The sequence below is a fragment of the Medicago truncatula genome, chromosome 8 (assembly GCF_003473485.1).
Source record: "Medicago truncatula cultivar Jemalong A17 chromosome 8, MtrunA17r5.0-ANR, whole genome shotgun sequence".
NCBI lineage: Eukaryota > Viridiplantae > Streptophyta > Magnoliopsida > Fabales > Fabaceae > Medicago > Medicago truncatula.
The window spans coordinates 37,874,830-37,895,663 of NC_053049.1; the positions used below are offsets into that span (position 1 = coordinate 37,874,830).

The following is a 20,834-nucleotide window of genomic DNA, read 5'->3' on the forward strand; positions in this document are numbered from 1 at the left end:
CTTAAATTTTATAAGAAAACATGTTTATTCAACAATATATTATTTAAATGAGTTGAGTTTGCTAGTTGATTTCACCTAAATAAAACCAGTTGAGGTATAACTCGAGTCTGGCAACCTTTGTACTAAGTGCTAACTATTAACCAAAGTGAGTTTTTGTTGTGCAACACAAAAGTCTCAAATGGTTGATAGTGTTGGGTATTGTCTATTAAGTTGTCTTCAAAATGTGTAAATAAGTTAAACTCTTTATATGCTCGACATTTAAGCTTTGTTCGTAAGTTTGGACGAGAAAGTAGATGAGTGTTTTGGGCAAGGGAAGTAGAGGAAAAATTGATAAAGAGTGTTTTTCACTTTTTTTGAATGTGTTTTTGTAAAGAAGATAAATTAATACTTGCGATTAATATATTTTTATTAAAAAATATATATTTTTTGAACAGTTATTAAAAAATATATTAATATTAAGAGTATTATAATAATATAGAGTGGATTTGGAGAATTTATTAGGGCTGTCATCGTTGGACCTCTGGGCACTCCCTACCATGACGGTCTTTTCTTCTTTGATTGCTTCTTTCCTGCAAAGTACCCTGCAGTTCCACCGGTATGTATCATTAATGTTCCACTTGTTTTAAGATGTGTCTTGAGCTGTGTATAATATAATATAAACTCAACTTATTTTCCGCAGCAAGTTCACTACCACTCAGGTGGCTTGAGGCTAAATCCAAATTTATATAATAGTGGGAAAGTCTGCCTTAGTCTCTTAGGTACGTGGCATGGTAAGAACTGCGAAAACTGGAATCCAGCTAAATCAACCATGCTACAAGTCTTGGTTTCTATTCAAGCTCTGATTCTGAATGAGAAGCCTTTTTTTAATGAGCCTGGATATGCTGAGTCATATCGTGCTGATGAGGGGCAAAGGAGATCCAAGGATTACAATGATAATACATTTGTTTTATCCTTGAAGACAATGATGTATACACTGCGTAAACCACCTAAGGTTCGTCCCATAAAACAATATTTAGTTCTGCGTATAGTTTTGTTTTAATAGTTTAAGGGTCCGTTTGGATTAGGCTTATTATGAGCTTATGCAAAACACTTATGCAAATAAATAAGCTTTCATGTTAATTTATAAGTTCTCACTAACGAAAATTGTATATTTATAAACTGATTTTTCATAAACTACATTTAAAAACTTATGAATAATACATAAAAGCTTATTTATTTGTATAAGCTCAAAAATAAGCCTAATCCGAAAATTGTATCTTTATAAACTGATTTTTTCATTAACTACATTTAAAAACTTATGAATGATACATAAAAGCTTATTTATTCGTATAAGCTCAAAATAATCCTAATCCAAACAGGCCCTTAGTATCATTTTTTTTTTAAATTACTCCCTCTCTCTTTTTATAAGCTCATTTGATTTTTAAATTACTCCCTCTATCTCTTTTTATAAGCTCATAAGCTCATTTGACACTTTTAACATATTAAGAAAATTGGCAGTGTCATTAATATGTACATTTTTTTGTATGACTAATACTCCATTGCCCTTTATGTATGTATAGATGTATTAAATATTGATTTTTTATCTTCCAAGGCATATTAGTAATATTAGTTAGGGAGTAATGTTTTGTGTGCATATAAATAGGGATGGTGGGAGTACTATAAATTACGATTTTAACCAAGTTGTTTGGGCTCTAGTGGCAAGGAGCTCCTTTCAAGGATGTACCCGGGGAATACCGGGTTCGATTTCCAGGGGGAACAACGCTTGGCCAGTGCGCATGCCTCTACGCATGAGCCTGATTAGTCGTCCACCTTTGGTGGGTCGGAAACCGGTGAAAAAGCAAAAAAAAAAAAAAAAATCACGATTTCTGAATTTCATGGTTAGGTTAGGTGGCAGATGGCTTTGCCAGTTTTCTCCTTTTCTGTTGTTTTACCTCAATAAATTGGACTGGTTCTGTTTTTTCCATCTTGCCATAATATTTATAATCAATTAGTAACATCAAAATTTGGCTATATATTCTCATGGTTATTATTTTTTTTTTTTACCATTATAATGATAAATGAGCAGAGGATTGTAAAGTTACTAAACACACCATATACATATTAGGATTTAGGAGCTGAAATTATGCATCCCTTGTATGTAGTCAACATCCCTAAATCTTGAAATGGTTACCTCATACGTGTATGTGAAAAACCACTTGCGTTTAAGGGATGCTCGGAGTTGGCGTTCTTAAGTGACTTGATGTCTTGATGTTTCCATCCCCCTGATAGCTAACTTTTAGGGAAGGGTTCTTCACATGTTTTGGTACCTGTAAAAATGATACAGTGAAACTCATAATAGTAAGATGGATGTGTGGGGGTAGCATTGATGTGGAATAATTGAAGAAAATAAGCAATGGATGTCTACTACGACGACGCTATATGATCTAACTTTGAAATTTTTAGTGTTGCCAAAGTTGCTTCAATTATTACTAATTAAAGTAACACTAATGATCATATTGTAACTGTCAAAATCCATTAAGGTACCTTTGTACCAGAACACTCACATTTTTATCTAGGAGGTAGAAATGATGTGAATTTCATCCTACTAATTATTTCAGACTATAGGAATATTACAATATTATTTGATTGTTTGTTCTCTTGACTTTTGTGAGTTTGATCGTTGAATCTAGATTTCATGTTTTCTGGTCACATTTATCTAAACATTTCCCTCACCTGCAGCTTTTTGAGGAATTTGTTGCGGGACATTTCCGCCTAAGGGCGAGGAACATACTGACAGCTTGTAGATCATATGCTGAGGGGGGGCCAGTTGGAGAAGTTTTGCATAATGCAGCCCAAAGTAGTCGTAATGCTAGTGTTTCTGCTAAGAACCAAAAAGAATTTCAGTCAGCTGTGAATAGGATGATGAATACCCTTATTGCATTTTTCACCAAAAATGGCTCCACAGACTGCGAAGAATTTCGATCTCCTGAGATTTATAATATAACTCCCGCTGCTGCTACTGCTAACTTGGAAGTTTTCAACATAGAGAACAACAACATAACCCAGGTCTGAAGGTCCCAGGCTGGAAGTTTATGGCGTGAAGGAAGCTTAGGGGGTATTTTTTTTTAAACATAGATGGTTCAGTTTCTTTATATCTTTTATCTTGTATAGCTCTCCTAGAACATTTTTTATTTGACAAGACCAAAAAACTCTGTATAGAATTGGCTAATATGCATCTTAATTTCTATACTAGAATTTATATGGCTACTATTTCTACAATTCCCTCACAATGGTATTTCTGTGCGTTGTCAATCATCAATGAAGATCTGTTAAATTTATGGCAATACTTCAAAAATAAATTTTGAAACATAGACAAGGCATTTTTTTTTTTACAAAAAATGTTCTGGCATTAATTGTTAAGCTAAAACGTAATGATTTTAGTTTATGACGAACTTGTTTCAAAAGGATCTTATTTTTATCCCATTCATGATTGTATTATCGTTATGAATGAAATATATCTGTAAAAAGAATCTTGATATCGTTACTAATTGAAATATCTAAATCAGTTTTTTAACCAAAAAATATATATAATTTGTAAATTGAACTCAGAAGCCGCAATATTCGCTATGATACAAGCTAGACTAAAGTCATAATTTTAAATTATAACTTTGGTCTTTAGCCTGTACCATTATTTTCTAAATTATTCCATTTGTTTATGAATTACTGGTCATATTGTTTTCAAGTTTTCCCATAAAATTCAGATACGATAGTTCTCCACCCTCTTTTTGTGAAGGTAATTCTGATGTGCATTCCCAGTGGGGTTTATCAGACCTTTATTAGTAATCTGCACGGGCATACACTTTCAAATGCTCAAAACAAACAGAAAATGAACATCTAAAATAATATTACAATGTAGAAAATGCCAATCAACATCATAAACAACCTTATAAACAAATTAATGTTTAAATAACATTCATGAAGGTGTATCACAGACGTGTACATCACTAATTTTTTTGGCCGCTTTAAGAAACTTCAAAGCCGGTACATAACTGCTACAACATATATTCCCTAACCAGCTGTATGCCAAATACACTGGCTGCAACTAATTTGAATCTTCAAGTAAAAATCTACATTGGCATCTTCTCAAGAAAATGATTTTGCTTCTTTACCACAAAAAGACATACCTGATATTGGAAGAGTAGACTAACTTTAGATAGTAGGGAAAGAAAAGGTGAAACTAACAATAATTTCTACAACAATATACATATATTCTCTTGTAATTGCAGGATGACAGATTATAAAGAAATCAGATTCCATATCCATGCTGGTTTTGAAAAACAGCGTCGTAATAATGACTACCTGCTAATAAAAATATTTGAACAGCAAGACTACCTGCTAATGTTAGAATTGCAGTCTATGAAGCTTCAGCAATAGAGTACAGACTAATTGAAGATCTCAAGCATTCATCTTTTGAATGCAACTTTATTTAAAGGTTAAGAAAGTGTGTTCATTTCTACACTTGCATATGCAGAATGGGAAACTAGAGCTAAATCAGATGCTGAGATTAGAATGGTATTTTGCTGTGTTACAAATGGTTTACGTTAGTAAAATGGATGCCAAGAATATAATGCTCAAGAGAATCAAATGTTGGTGGGCTTGGATCTCTAATTTACAATGGTAAGAGTGAAGGGAATAATTGGCCCAAAGTCTCATCAATGTTGGTACTTTGTAAGGATGCACAAAATATAGAACTATGACTTTTTTCTAAATGTAGACGGACATTGGTGAAAAAACATTATCCGTTATGACTTAAGACAAAGAGTTTCAGTTTTTATAGAATCTGTACATCAACCCATTGGTGGAGAAATGTCAATGTGCTGTTTCCTACATGCATGTTATATATTCTCTGCAGTATTACATATTTCTAATCAACAACAGTAATTGCAACAAAAATTGGCAGACTTAATAACTGTATATAACTATATTTATCCAGTAAACTTACATACATGTTATTAATTAAAAAGGTAGATTCCACAGTGCATTTATGTCGCTAAATAAAAAGATAGATGAGAAGGGCAAAAATGCACTACCTCTTGATGAACTGGGCTATGTAGCGTACTACAAAACACATTAGTACAATCACCAAAATATCTGTGCAATAGTTTAGGAACTCTTAACCAGTACCACAATAGACAATAAAGCATATGAATACAAGAAATTAATTACCATACCGTTTTGTCAAAAATCTCTAATATGATTCGAGTTGTTTTTCCAACCAATAAGACAACTAAAACAACTGTTGCTCAGCACCTTAAAAGTACATAACAAACAAGTTCCCAACAATTGATTAATCTTAGTTTCACAAAAAGCCCCACATAAGTAACTACAAATTATCAAAACTTTACAAAATCCAAGTAGAAGATGGTGCAACAAAGGATACTAAAAGTACAACGCTCCCACCAATCCAACATAAAAAGCCCAAATGTCACATTGTAAAGGTGGATCTTTCGCTGAATCCAATTCATATCTTCCACAACTGCAAAAATGTTATTTATGTGGTCATAATCTTAATATCAAGCTCAGACTGCATCCTCAACACATAAGATCATTAAAATTGCTTTCATCTTACACCAGATTTAAAATAAGCATAAGCTGTTTGTATTCAATGCCTTCACGTTTCATGCGCGAATCAATTTCTACAAAGCCTAAAGCAGCGCACTAATGTTGGAAATTATTTCTTTTACACGCATATAGGTCTTCAAAAACAAAAGATTACTCAATTGAAGACATTTCATGATCGATAATTAAAAATACTCCAGACACACGAATCACATCTTGCAGCACATAATGACAACTACCAAGTAAAATCAAAATTCAAAAGTAGAGGAGCACATGGGAAAAAAAAGTGGAATAAACTGATAATGAAGTCCGTATTAAAAAAAAGTGGCTTTTCGTCCAAGGGAGGAGGGTTTCAAACGTTAAAACATTATTAATGTAAAATAGCACCAAGTAAAATCTAACCGGCATCATTTTTTTACATTATTCATTCTGAATTGCTGATGATATTTTGCATATCACACATCACCAGCTGTATTGTTTAACCAAAATCCAATTTCTTTTTACTTAATACATTGATAATCAACTCTTATTTGTACAAAAGGAATTATGAACTGTACATAATAGCTGGAAAAATATAACCAGTGACAATATCAGACTTCTAGCCATTAAAATTCCTAGCCACCAACTTACAGTAGCAGCATCAAACTTACAATCTCAAATATGCAGAAAGATTGACATGTTTCTTGAATTCTATGTTTTTTCTTGTTATTTATTGCATATGGGTTCTTCGGTATCAAAACATTTTCGCTTGAATAAAAATATGCATTCAAAAACATTTTGAACAACCGAGAAAAATGAAACAAAAAAGTTACAATAAAAAAATAACTTTTTTTTTTAATACTATACTATGTAGATAAACTTTTTATTGACAAATTTGATCAGACATCGATGCACAATTACAAAATGGATGCTTGGCAGCTATGATTGTCAAGCTTCTGTTGGATAACAATAACTAGATGCGAACCATACTATGACCAATTTTGACTCACCCAAAGTACATTCAATCTTGACCATATTGATATACCCCCCTCCCTTGTGACACTAGGAGCGGGTTTGATTCACAAAACAGTAAGTACTGTACAAGATAGAAAAGTACAGGAAAAGACAGAAGTGTACTGAAGAGAGATAGATGGATAATATCTTTTAGAGAAATTATATTTGTACAACCATTATGTGACAACTTTGGGACAACTTTCTCTCTCATACTCACACGAGATTCTTATTCTCTCTCTTCATTTTTCTCTATCCATTGTTTTTGACCAATAAGAAGAGAGAGAAACAAAGTTGTCATCAATTGGATGTACAAATATCACTACTCTATTTTTTATGTTGGGAAATATAGACAAAAAATTGTCCCATGGTTTAGTGAGAGACAAGAATTCATGTTTTTGTCTAGTCTCTTGCTACTTGTTTTGTCCACTCTCATGACCCGTTACTAAATCAAACTGGGTACAAAAAGAGTTGTCAAGTCCAATCATCTGTTTTTTAGCAAATCAAACGCACACTAGTATTCACAGAATCAATTCTAGGAAAAACTAAAATCGGAATTGTTTTAACAGCAGGAATTGGAAAAGCAACAACTTCAGCTTTTCCAGGATATAAATCCAACATTCTAACAAAACCAAGTTAGTTCTTTAGTTCTAAAACCTGAGCCTTGGATTACAAATAAAGCCCCTGTTTGGATCGACTTATTTGAGCTCATAGCATAACACTTATGAGACTATTCGAGCGAGTTTACAAAAAAACAGCTTATGACATGTTCATGAACTGTTTTCAGCTAATTTCCAAGGATAGCTTCTAAAAACAATTTGACTTTATTTTACATAAAAATATCTTACATAAGCAATATATGCTATATAGTCTTAATTAAGCCATTGATCCAAAGCCAAAAGGGTCATACTCATTTTTGTATATGATAATGTTGACAAAAAAGAACAGACAGCAAAAACAAAAGGCACATCAAATCCGAAAAAGGTTGCATATCCATTGAAATCATAGATCTGAAGCAGAGAGAGAGAGGGAGAGTTACCTGGTGACAGAGGAAGCAGAAGAGAGAGAGAGAGAGATACGAGGAACACTAAACACGAACGTTCAACGAAGTTGGGTTGAGTTAATCCTCGTATAGTCGTATATCATGCTCCATCAAAAATATGAGCCTACATGGTTGTCTACCCTTAGATTTAGTGAATGGATGAGATTAGTTAATCATATTTGATTGTTTTTGTTATTTGCAAATTTCATCCTCTTATCCTCACAAGTTTGGCATGTAGGTTTTGTTATGTTTTGTATTTTTCTTCTTCTTTTCCTTTTGACTAAAGATCAAATAAAGGTGTGTTTGCCCAAGATCAAATTGGGGATCTTTAAGCTGTAGAGTTTATAAATGAGGGTAGGCTTTAAAAAAAGAGAAAAAATTATGAGAAATTGAACGAAAAGAGTGTTTTGAAAAGGAAAAGTTTTTGGTACTCCGTAGTTTTTTTTTTTTATAATATAAAATTACTCTAATTTAAGAGAATTAAAAAAAATATATTAGAGAAGGTTTTGGTAACAATTTTTTTTCACCAGCATTAATACTTTTTTTTATCACATTAACAAGCAACTTTTATTTTTTAGATTAATTAAATAGCTGATATATCTGAAATATAATATAGTCTAAATGCATCACTTATTTAATGAATCAGAAAAAATAAAAATTGCTTATAAATGTGATTAAAGAGAATAGTTTATAGAGTTTTTTATTTTATTTTATAAACCACTTCACAAAATTGATAGTTCATCTTTTTTTCCTTTGAGTTTTAATTTGTTTTCTTGATTTAAAATGATTATTTAAAAATATACTTTTTACTCATTTTATATTTATATGTTATTTCAACATTAAATCATTGAGTTTATGGATCATCTCAATTATAAAGTGTTTAACCTCAACTTTTTTAAGTAATATGAGATTTTCAATTCACAATTACTACACTACAATCTCTTCCTCAAGTGTAGGTTCAACAATTCATCATGTTTCTCCTTAAGCGATATTTTTTTCATCCACGGACAATTACTTGCACCGCCGTTGATGTTTATCACATCAACGGGACAAGGAGCCACTTTAAACCCTTTGTCAAATCCAACTCTAATGTCACGACCAGTTCACGAGGATAATTCAGAAGATCATCTACATTAAACAAAGATCAACGACAAAAGTGAGTTGAACACCGTACCACATCTATATAAAAAATCTAAAAGCATTGAGACATGAATCATTTTACTTATAAACTAATTAAGGGAAATCTCCACTTTTCTAAACAATGATTTACTGCACAACAATAAATTACTGACTACAATTTCAAATTTCTGCCTCGCCAAACATGGTAGAGATCATCTTCATCTACACTCCTTCCGTTTTAAAATGAGTGTCGTTTTAGGTCTTTACACACATATTAAGAAATGCAATGATTAAAATAAAGAGAATGATTATTTTACCAGATTATCCTTATTAGCTATTGGTTAGTTTTAAAAGTAATACTTTGGAAGTAGTGTGCAGAGTATTAATTGGAGGGTACAATTGAAAAGAAAAAGCTATTATTGCATTGGAAACTGAAAGTGTCATTCATTTTGAAACAATTTTTTTTTGCTAAAGCGACACTCATTTTAAAATAGAGGGAGTAAAAATAAATGGAAGATGCAATTTAGAAAGAATTAGACACCAAAACAATAGGTGGTGAATTCTATCATTAAATGTATTCCACCATCATTAATGATTTTATTTTTTTTTACGTGTCTTTATCTTAACAAATGTGAAAAAAAGTTATAAATTAAAAGAATCCTAACTCGTCAAACAAAGTCTTATTATGTATTTGATCTTGGTTTTTATGTAGTGTCATTGTAAAGTACGTCAATCCAGCCAGATTCAATGTACTTCCTTAAAAAAAGTCCAGCCAGATATTCTTGTGCAAGATTTAATAAATTCCCTTTAACTGCATTACATTAAATTGTTGTATTTTTTTTATCATATGTATACTCTCACCCTTTTTGTAAAATGAAAAAAACTCTCACTTACTTTTGACAATAGTAGTTTACTTAGATCATTTACAATAGAACACTCTACATTGGATGTTTACATGGGTCTTCCATGTCCACATTATCAATTTTACAGTAATATTTAATAAGCACCAATTTTCTCCAACCCAACACTTCAAAAGAATTTATTAACTAGGCCCCACAAATAACTATATACCATTACATTTTTAACAAAATTTATTCATTTTATTAAGTTTTATTAAATGGGATCATGAAAATTGAAGAGAGAGAGAGGGTGCTTCCATAGCCGCCCTCCTCTACAAGCACCCATATGTTATACTTAAGAATGAAGGTGCTTATTTAATGTGATGTTAAATAGGTGAAATACCCACCATTCTGGATGGTTTTAGTCAACGTCAATACGTCATTAAAATTAATTTGTTACATGTTCCAAGTTTTTTATACAAATGTTTTGCAAACAAGATTACTTTTAGAAGTCTCATAAAAAATTAGAATTTCTTTTAAAACAAAATAATTTTTCATTTAGCTAAACAAACACAAAATAACTTTTGATTTTGTCAACCAAAAAATCTGATTTTCTTTAAAACAAATTTTAAAAATTAATACTAAATTATGAAATATTAATATGAAAATCTCTCTTTTTAATTTTGTACAAAACTTTATTTTCCCTAATTAATTAATTAATGGAAAGTATTTAATTTGGTCAATAACTATAAATTTGTTTATTTCCAAAAGAGACAATAAATTTGTTAACAAAGAATTTTCCAAAATTGGTCTCGTAATGAGTGACGTCACAATTTGACTATGAGTATGAGTGAATTAAAATCTGTATATAACTGGATTAGATACTGATAATCAATTGCGGAGAGAGAAAGAGCAAAGAGAAGATGTCAGGGAAAGGAATATTGAGTGTACTTATACTGCTTGCGTTGCAGTCGCTGGTCGGAGGTGATTACATCCCACCGAAGAAATACGACGGATTCGTTTACAAGAATCGTCATCACTTGAGTTACGATACTATTCAGATCGAAGCTTTCTATGATCCTTTATGCCCTGACAGCGCTGATTCATGGCCACCTCTCAAAAAAGCTCTTCATCACTACTCCTCTCGTGTTTCCTTCGTTGTTCATCTTCTTCCTCTACCGTTCGTTCTCTAATCCCTTCCTTTTTTCGTTTTATGAATAAATTATATGATACTTCTTTCGTCATAATAAGAAATTGAAAGTGTTATAGTCTAATTGCTAGGTCAGTATATAATAATTGAAAGTGTTTTCTTCATATTTTTGAAATTGCAGTTACCATGACAATGCTTTCGTTGCCTCTCGTGCTTTGCATATCGTGAATTCTTTGAATAGAACTGCTACATTCCCATTGCTGGAGGCATTCTTCAAGTATCAGGTTGGTTAGTTAGTGTTTTAATCTTCAATTAGGGCCTTTGGCCTACAGTTGGCGCCCGAGGGTATCTCTACAGGCCACGGCTTAGGCCCTTTTGGACACTAAGACTAATCCCCATAGATCATAGAAAATTAATTCCAAGTGGTTTTGAGTTAACAGTAGAAGAGGGAATCAATGGGATGGGGCTTTCCCATACAACGCTATACATAGAATCCACAGTAGTGTTGGTACTGCCAAGTCTATTGTCCACATAAACAATAAAGTGGAACTGTGTGTGGAAACATAGTAATTTATATATGTTAACATGTAAAATCTGTACACTATAAATAATATCTCATCATTCCTTCATTTTTTTATACATTTTCCTTATTCAAAATTATTGTAGTATTGTATTGTTAAGGCTCAGCATCTTATCATTTTCATCTGCAGGAAGGTCCAGGTCCAGTCCAGAGAACCGTACTTTGTCAAGAGCTAGGTATTAATTTCAACATTTAGTACTTTAATGTCTGTTTAGCAGTTGCCACAAGTGCCAATGTGCCAACATTTGAATGGTGATGGTTTAACTTATGGCATAAAACAAACTTTGGGCTTTTGTATGATTAGAGTTTCATATATGTGTAGCATGTGGCTAATATTTGCTCTGTTTCCCTATGAGTATGGTGTGGAACACAACTAAGAACTTGTGCCCATGGAGGACACAATGTTGAGGCAATTTTTAGATGGTTTTACTTGGATGCATGTCACATTGAGTTCAAACAAGGAACTTTGCCTTTGCTTAATCTCATACAAGGTTAATAATTCCTAAAGATTAAAATGGTTTTGTAGTTCATTCTCCAAAATTTACAGAATAAGTTAAGATTTTTTAATAAATGTTGGATCAGATATTTTTTGCATATAAAATCAGTGATAGTTGATATTTCTCTTTAATAATTGTTGGAGATTTCTTCTTATTCTTGGTGCATTACCTTAGAAATCCATTTCAGGCTGGTCCTTATTCTAGTCTGATACTTGAAAGTTGCCAATGTCGAACACTATCTATTTAGAGAAGCATTATCTGCCAATTGAACTATTTTAAAATGGCTTCTGTTTGGCTTTGCCAGGCACCTCTGAAGTTTGCTTATTAGATTATAGATATAACAGTTCTATAATAATTTTCAAAATATGGAGTTTATGATAACTATTTGATGTCCTACATATGTGAGTATGTTTTGGGGTCGTACTATTATCTTACTGGTTTTTTATCAGTTCGGTAAATGGTTGAATAACTTCTTGCCAGGTCCAACTCCGTAAGTGGTGATGAGGATCAACCAAGAGTGGAAAAATTGTCCATGAAGAAAAAGGGAATAGGATCCGAAGCAAGAGCTGAACGAATGGCTAATGCAGATACAGATATGCAGCTTCTGAATGAAGCTGAGAGAGGAAGACAACTGCAGAAGCAGAAGAAACGCAAACTTCAAGGGTGTGAAGAGGAAGTATGTTATGTTTTTTAGTTATTTATACTTTTTGCTCTCTGTTTTCTTATTCACATTGTATTTTTTCTACCATATAAAATGCTAGAATGTTCTTGACTATCAAGAAATGTGATCAACAACGCATAGTAGCTAGACTTGTTAAAAAAAAAACGCATCGTAAGTAGACTGATAATCTAAAATGATATGGAAGAGCCGCTGGCTATAATTTTGTAGATTAAAAAAGAAATTTCCGACCTAGTTGAACTTGTGCCAAATCAATGCTCCGTGACATTTCTCAATTTTGAGAGTGCAAATTATTGTGTCAATGACATAATTGTTGTATTTTACTGACTTGAATTGAATCTGAACATTTCTTGTACTTTCTACAAAGAACTGTACAAATATATACAGAAGAGAAAAGATATCCACTTCCGTTTTTTTAATAGCAAATATTAGCAGTTAGTTAAATTAATATTTATTCATTTGTCCGGCAGGGTGGGAGTAGTAGCAATGAACCTGAAACCACATATGTTATGATGTTTATGTTATGTTTTAAGTTTATAATTTATAATCATTTCTGGGCTTTTTTGGATATATATATATGGCCACTTTCAATCACTATTCATTCTTTCAAAAAAAAAAAAAAAAAACACTAATCATGTGTAACGTTCTTTTTATATCTCTATCTTCAGGTTCTGGCAAAACTTGAGAAGTTTAAAACCAAGGTATCAGCAAAGGAGACACCCACAACTGTTGAATCTAAACATGCTAATGATGAGGAATTAGCTGACTGGAGTAGTGTTACCTTGAAATTTTTCCCCCGGAGTTGGCAAGGTCTGTTTTCTCTTTTCATTCCATCATATGAAATCATTTCACTTTCCATTTACATTGAAGTTTTCTTAAATACAGAATATTGTCGAAAATTGTGTGCTCATTAGTTTTATAACCAAATGTGGAGACACGTTAGTTTTATAATTTGAAATAATTCCTTTTGAATTCTAACCACCAAGTTAATTCTTTCTACAATAGCAATAACACACGTCTCTTTTAGACGGAGTTGTTCGTATCGATCAAACACACAGTTTTCCCTTTTCTATTGTCTTAAAAAATTTCTGTTAATATGCAGGACCACATGTCTCGCAAAGAGGATCCAAATGATTATGTTGTGCATGACCCACTTTTGGAAAAGGGGAAAGAGAAGTTTAATAAGATGCAAGCCAAACAAAAGAGACGATGATAGGAACTCGAATTAAAGAGAAACAGAATAAATAGTATTATAGATTGAATAGAAAATATTACCGAAGATTATCCCTCTGTAATCCCAAAGCAAAAGCTCCTCAGAGAAGAGACATCTCTCTCTCTGCCCAAAACCAATAAGGTTCCTAATTAAATAATTATGAATTCCCCTACTGTTGTGGCCAAATGGCCTTATTTATACAAAGAAAGAGCATAAACTGCCTGTAACTGCTCCTAATCAATACAAATTATATATTAAAATAACTGACTGCATCAGCAGTCACCGTATCAATACCACCGGATACCTAACATTACCGACCGCTAGAAAAACAGCCTTGTCCTCAAGGCTGAGTTAAAGAAACTAACTTGAATTCTTTTGCCCCCAGGATCCCATTGTTGAAAACCTGACAAGCCCCCTTCAAACAACCAAGCCACATACAAAGTTTTAAATTTGCAACTCCTTTCTTTCAAATTCAGAGGGAATGGCTCCGGCGGTGGTTGTGGGTAGACCCCACCCTCTTGCTCTCTTTTTCTAATTGTCATATAAGATTTTCTTCTTGCTTTTGTTTCTTCATCTGTCCCTTTCTCGTTCAATACTCTTCCCCCAATTCTATTATCCTTGCGACTCTTCTTTGTTTCAAAGTTCTCCATTTCTGCATCAACAACCTTTTCCGACGAAGGTGAAATTTCATTGACGTACCTTCCTTCTCCATCATTGATGATCTTCTCTAATACTGGTTCATCGTGTTTTTCTGCCATCTTCCACAGTTTTGGTTCAGATTCTTGATCATGATTTTGCACCATTTGTTTATCTGTTGGGTGCTCCATACATGCTCCAAATTCTCTAATCATAGCCATAGAAAATGACTTCCAGTCAGCATCTGGGTTCTCTTGGCACCAAGAATAAAACCACAACAACGCTTCTTCATCCTCCATACTCATGAAAGTCCACTGCAACTTATCACATGAGTGAATTTCATTATCTGCAAAGAACATTTCAGCCCTTGTGATCCATCCAGCAGGATCCGCCCCAGTAAATTGTGATAATTTATACTTCAAAGTCCATATTCCATCCATCTCCGATAACACTGGTTTCCTTCTCGTATCCGGTAGGTCGGACCAATTGATAGGAACCCGAATTAAAGAGAAACGGAATAAATAGTATTATAGATTGAATAGAAAATATTACCGAAGATTATCCCTCTGTAATCCCAAAGCAAAAGCTCCTCAGAGAAGAGACATCTCTCTCTCTGCCCAAAACCAATAAGGTTCCTAATTAAATAATTATGAATTCCCCTACTGTTGTGGCCAAATGACCTTATTTATACAAAGAAAGGGCATAAACTGCCTGTAACCGCTCCTAATCAATACAAATTATATATTAAAATAACTGACTATATATTAAAATACCGCTCCTAATCAATACAAATTATATATTAAAATAACTGACTATATATTAAAATAACTGACTGCATCAGCAGTCACCCTATCAATACCACCGGATACCTAACAGACGAGAACGGGAATGGGCTGGGAGATCTCTTACTTGATTCTGCTGGTGTCAACTATGTGAATTTACAAAGCTAATCTGTTTTCATTTCTGAAGGCTGGTATATCCTTTCAGCTATGGGAGTACCTTATGTATCAAGTAGGGAAACTTCTTAGTGAAATGGAGGAAAAACTTGTTGGACATAGGATGGTGAGCTTGGTAGACAAGGAAACTAATGTAAAGTTTAGGGTTACTGTTCCTGTCTTAATCTATGCTGCATTATTGCTAACTTTTCATCTTTTAGTTGAAGCCAAATGGGGAAGATCTCATGAAAGGATACCCGCATTCATTGCACCATGTGAAAGGACATAGTTCGACATAATTGTAGTTTTGGTGCAATGTTCATAGATGTATTGTTTAGCTTTTCACAGATATACTTGTTATTTGTATTATATAATTGTGGAAGTTGGAACCAACGTGTTGAGTTGAAAACTTAATTTTAGAAATACGAATTTTTTGTTTGGCTAAATGAATCAAAATTTTTGGTTTCTGGGTGGAAACATCGAGAGGCTCTATTTGTAGTTGTAGCCCTTGCTTTGAAAAGAGAATAAACTCATCCAACCCTTCTGGCATTTTTATCATACAAACAAAATCAGAATAATTTTCAATAAAAAATTGCGCTTTTAAAGTCGTCCAACTATTGTCTAAATCATGTGAGATTTTAATATCTTGGCTCAGCATTAGTAAATCATGATGTCAACATCCCGGCCAAATGAATAAAATTGAGAGGGTCATGACATTACTAGTTCCATCTGCCGGCCTATATTTGTCAACTATTATATTTATCAGGACGGCTTTAGGATTATAAATCAAATTATCATTGTAATATTAGCCAATTTGACCATTTCCATTTCTGGCAAAAGCTACAGCTTATTAGTCCACATAAACTTTTGCATCAAAAACCCTGTAGCATATTCTGCTCAAATGGAAATGATTTGCAATATCTTGTTGGTCTTCTTAGTAACACCCTTTTTCCTCCTAAACATGATTAGTTGTGAGGATGATGAGGTGAAGAGAACACTAATACAGTTCCTGACACAACTCAGAGGCCAGCAGAATAATAGTTCAAGTTTGGTCTGGAAACCAGACACTGATCCCTGCAAGGATCATTGGAATGGTGTATACTGTGATGCACAAATGTCAATAAAGAAATTGGATTTTTACAGGTTCAATTTGTCTGGAACTCTTGACGTTGCCTTGCTTTGCAACCTACAGCCTCTAGCTGAATCTCTCACCTTTCTTAGTCTTGATGACAACAACATCAGTGGTGAAATAACATCAGAAATCAAAAACTGCAAACAACTCACCCGTCTTCACTGATGAGTCATTTATTATCTATTTTTATATGTTATTTAGTTTAATTTTAATTAGATTTAAGTTTATTTTATATTAGTATTATTTCCTTTTTGAGATAGTTTACTACAAATTGCATTTTATTATATTTCAGGAATGAATATTGGATGGATTGAATCTTGGAGCAAAAGAAAGGGACTTGAAGCTGATTTAGTACGAAAATACGAAGATTCGGAGACAAAAATATGTCTCCCCCAAAGTCAGAAGCTTGGCACGGCATGTGCTAGCCTTGGCACGGCCGTGCCACCCTCCAGAGTCACTTTTGCTGCTTTTGCTTAGATTTTAAGCTACTCTATTTTAGCCCGCAGTTTCTTGTGGAACATTCTAGTAATGTAATTGCTTAGATTTTTAGTCGAATGTATGCTATAAATAGAGTAGCTAGCCATCACAAATAATCATCTTTTTCTTGGAATTCAATAAGTGACAATTGTCTTTCTAATAAAAGTTCTTTTCTTTTTCTTTACTTTCTTGTCATTTACTTTTATGCTTTCTCTCTTCTTATCCATGTCTACGATGAGCATGAGTGAGTAGACTTCTCTTTGTCTTGGGATTGTTGAATAAGTCTAAATGACATAATCCTAATCAAGCCAAGCTCTAAGCCTTAATCTTATGTAACCCTAATTTCTTATCTAAATTCACCGCTTTAACATGGATCAACCATTATCAAACTGTGGAAACGAAAGTGGAGAATTTGATAATTGTTTATCCATCATCTCAAATATCAATTCATAAAACGAAAGTGGAGCTTTGATATTCGAACAAGTGAATTTAGACAAGGATTTCAAAGGCAACGAAATAGTCTTTGAAATCTTTGAGACATATAGTTTCGATCTTCAAGGGAACTAATAATGATCAAGTCAGCGAAATAGGCTTGGTTGTTAGAGGAACCAAAATCTAATAGTAATCAAGTCAGCGAAATAGGCTTGGTTGCTAGAGGAACAAAAGAGAAACTATCTTGAGAAATTAGGTCTAACATAAAGTTATAATCTTATGGTTTGGTTTGTGAAGGACTTGTCATTTAGATGAACCAATGATCCCAAGGCTCCTTTTATTATATTATCTTCCAATCGTTTGAAAACCCCAACTTACAACTCGATTCTCCTCTAATCATCATCAAAGGTTAATTGAATTAAACTACTCCCTGTCGGAACGATACTCTTTTATTACTACTTCGGTAAAACCGTGCACTTGCGGATTTATCTCATCATTCACCTAAGCAGAAACCAACTTGCGGGAAACCTTCCGACTTCACTTGCCACGTTGAACAATTTGAAAAGACTAGACATTTCAAACAAGTTTTCGGGACCATTGCCAAACCTGGATAGAATCTCAGGCCTCAATATGTTCCTAGCACAAAACAATGAACTTAGTGGAAATATACCAAACATTTTATGTCTCTAATTTTGACCGTTTCAATGTTTCCTTTAACAATTTCAGTGGTCCAATTCCAGATTTGCAAGGTTATTTCTTTGCAGACAGTTTTCTTGGTAATCCAAGATTATGTGGATATCCACTACAAAAAAATTGTACTAGTCAACCTTTAAGTACTGTTAGTAAGATATCAGAAGAAGAATCAAAGGGTGCTTCTAAAGAACAAATTCTTATGTACTCAGGTTATGCTGCATTAGGTTTTATCATAATCTTTTTTGTAGTCTGGAAGCTGTGTAAAAAAGAAGAGTGGGAAAAAAGTTCAAACAGAATTGAATGATGATATCGAAAAACCGAGCTATGTTTCAAGCGAATCCAAAGCAGAAGAGCTAAGCAAATCAGGATTTTCAGTCACTTCTGAAAGTGGAATGATCTCGCAACAATCGCTTATTGTTCTTTCAAGGCCAGTGGCGAATGAATTGAAATTGGAAGAGTTGTTGAGAGCACCTGCTGAAATGATAGGAAGAGGAAAGAATGGAAGTCTTTATAAGGTGATGCTACCAAATGGGATTCAAGTGGTTGTAAAAAGGATTAAAGATTGGAGTATTTCTAGTGTTGAATTCAAGCAAAGAATGCAACTCTTGAATCAAGCAAAGCACCCTCATGTACTTTCACCTCTTGCTTTCTATTGTTCCAAACAAGAGAAGCTTTTGGCCTATGAATATCAGCAGAATGGAAGTTTGTTCAAGCTTCTACATGGTAAATTTAAATACCAAATCTTCATTTTGTTTTTATATATCTTACACTTTATTTATTGGTTTAATTATTCTCCAGGTCCCTGAAATAAGTCCTTGAAATATATATTTTTACATTTAAGTCCCTAAATTTATTAACAAATTGCAATTAGGCCCTTGAGTTTAAATATTTTTAATCAGTTCCTTGAATTAAGGGATTCAATTACAAGTTATATAAAAAGTTCAAGGACTTAATGACAAATTATTTACAAGTTTAGGAATCTGATTAACAGTATTTTAGTTCAGAGACTTAATTACAATTATTGATAAATTTAGGGTCCCACTTACAAATATTTTTAGTCCAACTTTGTAAATTCCCAAATAATTCAATATTTTTTTAGTAACTTTTCATGCACACAACTTTGAAAATAGAAAGTTAGGTGAAACCATGGCAGTTTTGCAATTTAAAATGAAAACAGACAACATTTACTCAAACTGAACATATTATAAAAATATTGCTTGAAACATTGTATAAATTGCATATGAAGCAACATGGGATAGCTAAAGTACTAGATATGGTTTCAGGCACATCAAAAACCTTTGATTGGGGCAGCAGACTTGGACTTGCATCTACAATTGCTGAAGCATTAGCTTTCATGCATCAAGAGCTTGGCCAACATGGCATTATTCATGGTAACATGAAATCCTCAAACATTTTGCTAAACATTAACATGGAGCCTTGTATTAGTGAATATGGCACTTATGCCAAAGGATGATCAACAAAGTTCAACTTTTGCAACTCCTAATGATGCTAATGCATGCAAGGAAGATGTTTATGGCTTTGGTGTTATTCTTCTTGAACTACTAACTGGAAAATTGGTGAAGAGTAATGGCATTGGTATTGACTTGACTGAATGGGTTCAATCAGTTGTAAGGGAAGAATGGACAGGTGAAGTGTTTGATAGGTCATTATTGAAAGAGTATGCAAGTGAAGAGAGGATGGTTAATATGCTTCAAGTGGCTATAAGATGTGTCAATAGTTCCTTGGAGGCTAGGCCAACTACGAACCAAGTGGCTCTTATGATTAACACTATCAAAGATGAAGAGGAAAAATCCTTGATTTATCAGGTTTGATTGTTTAGGATTATACATGAAGAAAAAAAAACATGTAAATCAATTTCTTTGAAATATTTATAAGTGTATGTTTAGATTGATAATGAGTTTGTCAAAATCACGATGTGTCACCGTGATTTTGATAAAAGTGTAATTTTCGTCAAAAGTTACACTTAGAACTTCAACAAAATCAAGATCACAATGCCTATGTGATTTTATCAAAATCATTGTCATTTTAAACATTTATCAAGTCTTCATGAATAACCATAAATTCAGGGATCAAAACAAAACTAGTTTTGAACTTGAGAATTAACTATAGATTAAAGTATCGTTTCTTTCTTATTTTATTTTTTGAATTATATCCTTGTCTTTCCAATATGGTATTCTTTTCCCAAAAAAAAAAAACATTTATAAAGTTTTTATTGTTTACTTTTTATTTCGAAGCATGTATTTCCAAATCATCTCAATAAAACGTGCCCTCCCTCTCTACCCATATGAAATATTCCTTTTCTACTTGTGTGCACGGTCCCCTAGGTAATTTTAAAAATGTCAAACTATTTCCATAAAAGATGCAAGTTGTTTTAATAATCTACTTTTGAAGAGTTTACATAGATAAGTTGAAAACAACTTAAAATTAAATTATAAGTTGTTATCATAACTCATAAGTTCTTTCAAATAATTTTGCAAATACTTTTATAGTAAATTACATTTCCCTCCCCTCAAAGATGCTTGAATTACACCTCATTCCCTCTTATGTTAAAATATACACTCCCCTCCTCTCTTATTCAAAACATATTATAAAACTTTTCACTCCCCTCCCCTAAGAGAAGTTTGAATTACATTCCCCTCCCTCATTATGTTAAAATCTACACTTTACTCCCTCAATATTTATTTTTTATTTCAAATAATCTAGAAAAATAATTATAATCTAATACACTTCGAAAAAAAATAGTATTACGAGTCTATTTTAATAGAATTAAAAATTAAATACATATTTTTCACTATTTTTTA

The 20,834-nt window shown here is 32.9% G+C and overlaps 2 protein-coding genes, 1 long non-coding RNA gene and 1 pseudogene across 4 annotated transcripts; 3 read left to right on the forward strand and 1 right to left on the reverse strand.

Moving 5' to 3' along the window:
• The first annotated feature begins 293 nt into the window (after positions 1–293).
• Positions 294–3,291, forward strand: LOC112418104 (putative ubiquitin-conjugating enzyme E2 38). The gene is made up of 4 exons (XM_039829175.1): positions 294–359; positions 479–595; positions 680–991; positions 2,719–3,291. Exons 1-4 carry the CDS (start codon positions 294–296, stop codon positions 3,049–3,051), a joined length of 828 nt encoding a protein of 275 aa, XP_039685109.1. The 3' UTR covers positions 3,052–3,291.
• A 504-nt stretch (positions 3,292–3,795) lies between these two features.
• Positions 3,796–5,500, reverse strand: LOC120575830 (uncharacterized). The gene is made up of 4 exons (XR_005643657.1): positions 5,420–5,500; positions 5,070–5,130; positions 4,372–4,559; positions 3,796–4,163 (listed from the first exon to the last, which is right to left on the reverse strand). It is a non-coding gene; the product is annotated as an uncharacterized lncRNA (long non-coding RNA).
• A 4,965-nt stretch (positions 5,501–10,465) lies between these two features.
• LOC120577444 (peptidyl-prolyl cis-trans isomerase CYP57) lies at positions 10,466–16,388 on the forward strand. 2 transcript variants are annotated; one of them, XM_039828915.1, is made up of 4 exons: positions 10,466–10,768; positions 10,920–11,022; positions 11,449–11,494; positions 12,296–12,352. In XM_039828915.1, the coding sequence occupies exons 1-4, from the start codon at positions 10,512–10,514 to the stop codon at positions 12,307–12,309; spliced, it is 420 nt and encodes a 139-aa protein (XP_039684849.1). In that variant the 5' UTR covers positions 10,466–10,511; the 3' UTR covers positions 12,310–12,352. The 2 variants fall into 2 exon arrangements, with proteins under 2 accessions (XP_039684849.1, XP_039684850.1); XM_039828916.1 differs by lacking the exons at positions 10,466–10,768; positions 10,920–11,022; positions 11,449–11,494 and adding exons at positions 11,656–11,809; positions 13,163–13,304; positions 13,597–16,388 and having other exon boundaries at positions 12,296–12,491.
• Positions 16,240–20,151, forward strand: LOC120577579 (probable inactive receptor kinase At2g26730; annotated as a pseudogene).
• The last annotated feature ends 683 nt before the right edge of the window (positions 20,152–20,834 follow it).

Excerpts from the sequence above, each read along its gene's own strand:
- LOC120577444 (XM_039828915.1), top strand. The coding sequence starts at position 10,512 with ATGTCAGGGAAAGGAATATTGAGTGTACTTATACTGCTTGCGTTGCAG. Across the intron at positions 10,769-10,919 it reads GTTCATCTTCTTCCTCTACC|TTACCATGACAATGCTTTCG; the intron begins GTTCGTTCTCTA and ends TTGAAATTGCAG. Across the intron at positions 11,023-11,448 it reads AGGCATTCTTCAAGTATCAG|GAAGGTCCAGGTCCAGTCCA; the intron begins GTTGGTTAGTTA and ends TTTCATCTGCAG.
- LOC112418104 (XM_039829175.1), top strand. The coding sequence starts at position 294 with ATGAGTGTTTTGGGCAAGGGAAGTAGAGGAAAAATTGATAAAGAGTGT. Across the intron at positions 360-478 it reads GTTTTTCACTTTTTTTGAAT|AGTGGATTTGGAGAATTTAT; the intron begins GTGTTTTTGTAA and ends ATAATAATATAG. Across the intron at positions 596-679 it reads AGTACCCTGCAGTTCCACCG|CAAGTTCACTACCACTCAGG; the intron begins GTATGTATCATT and ends TATTTTCCGCAG.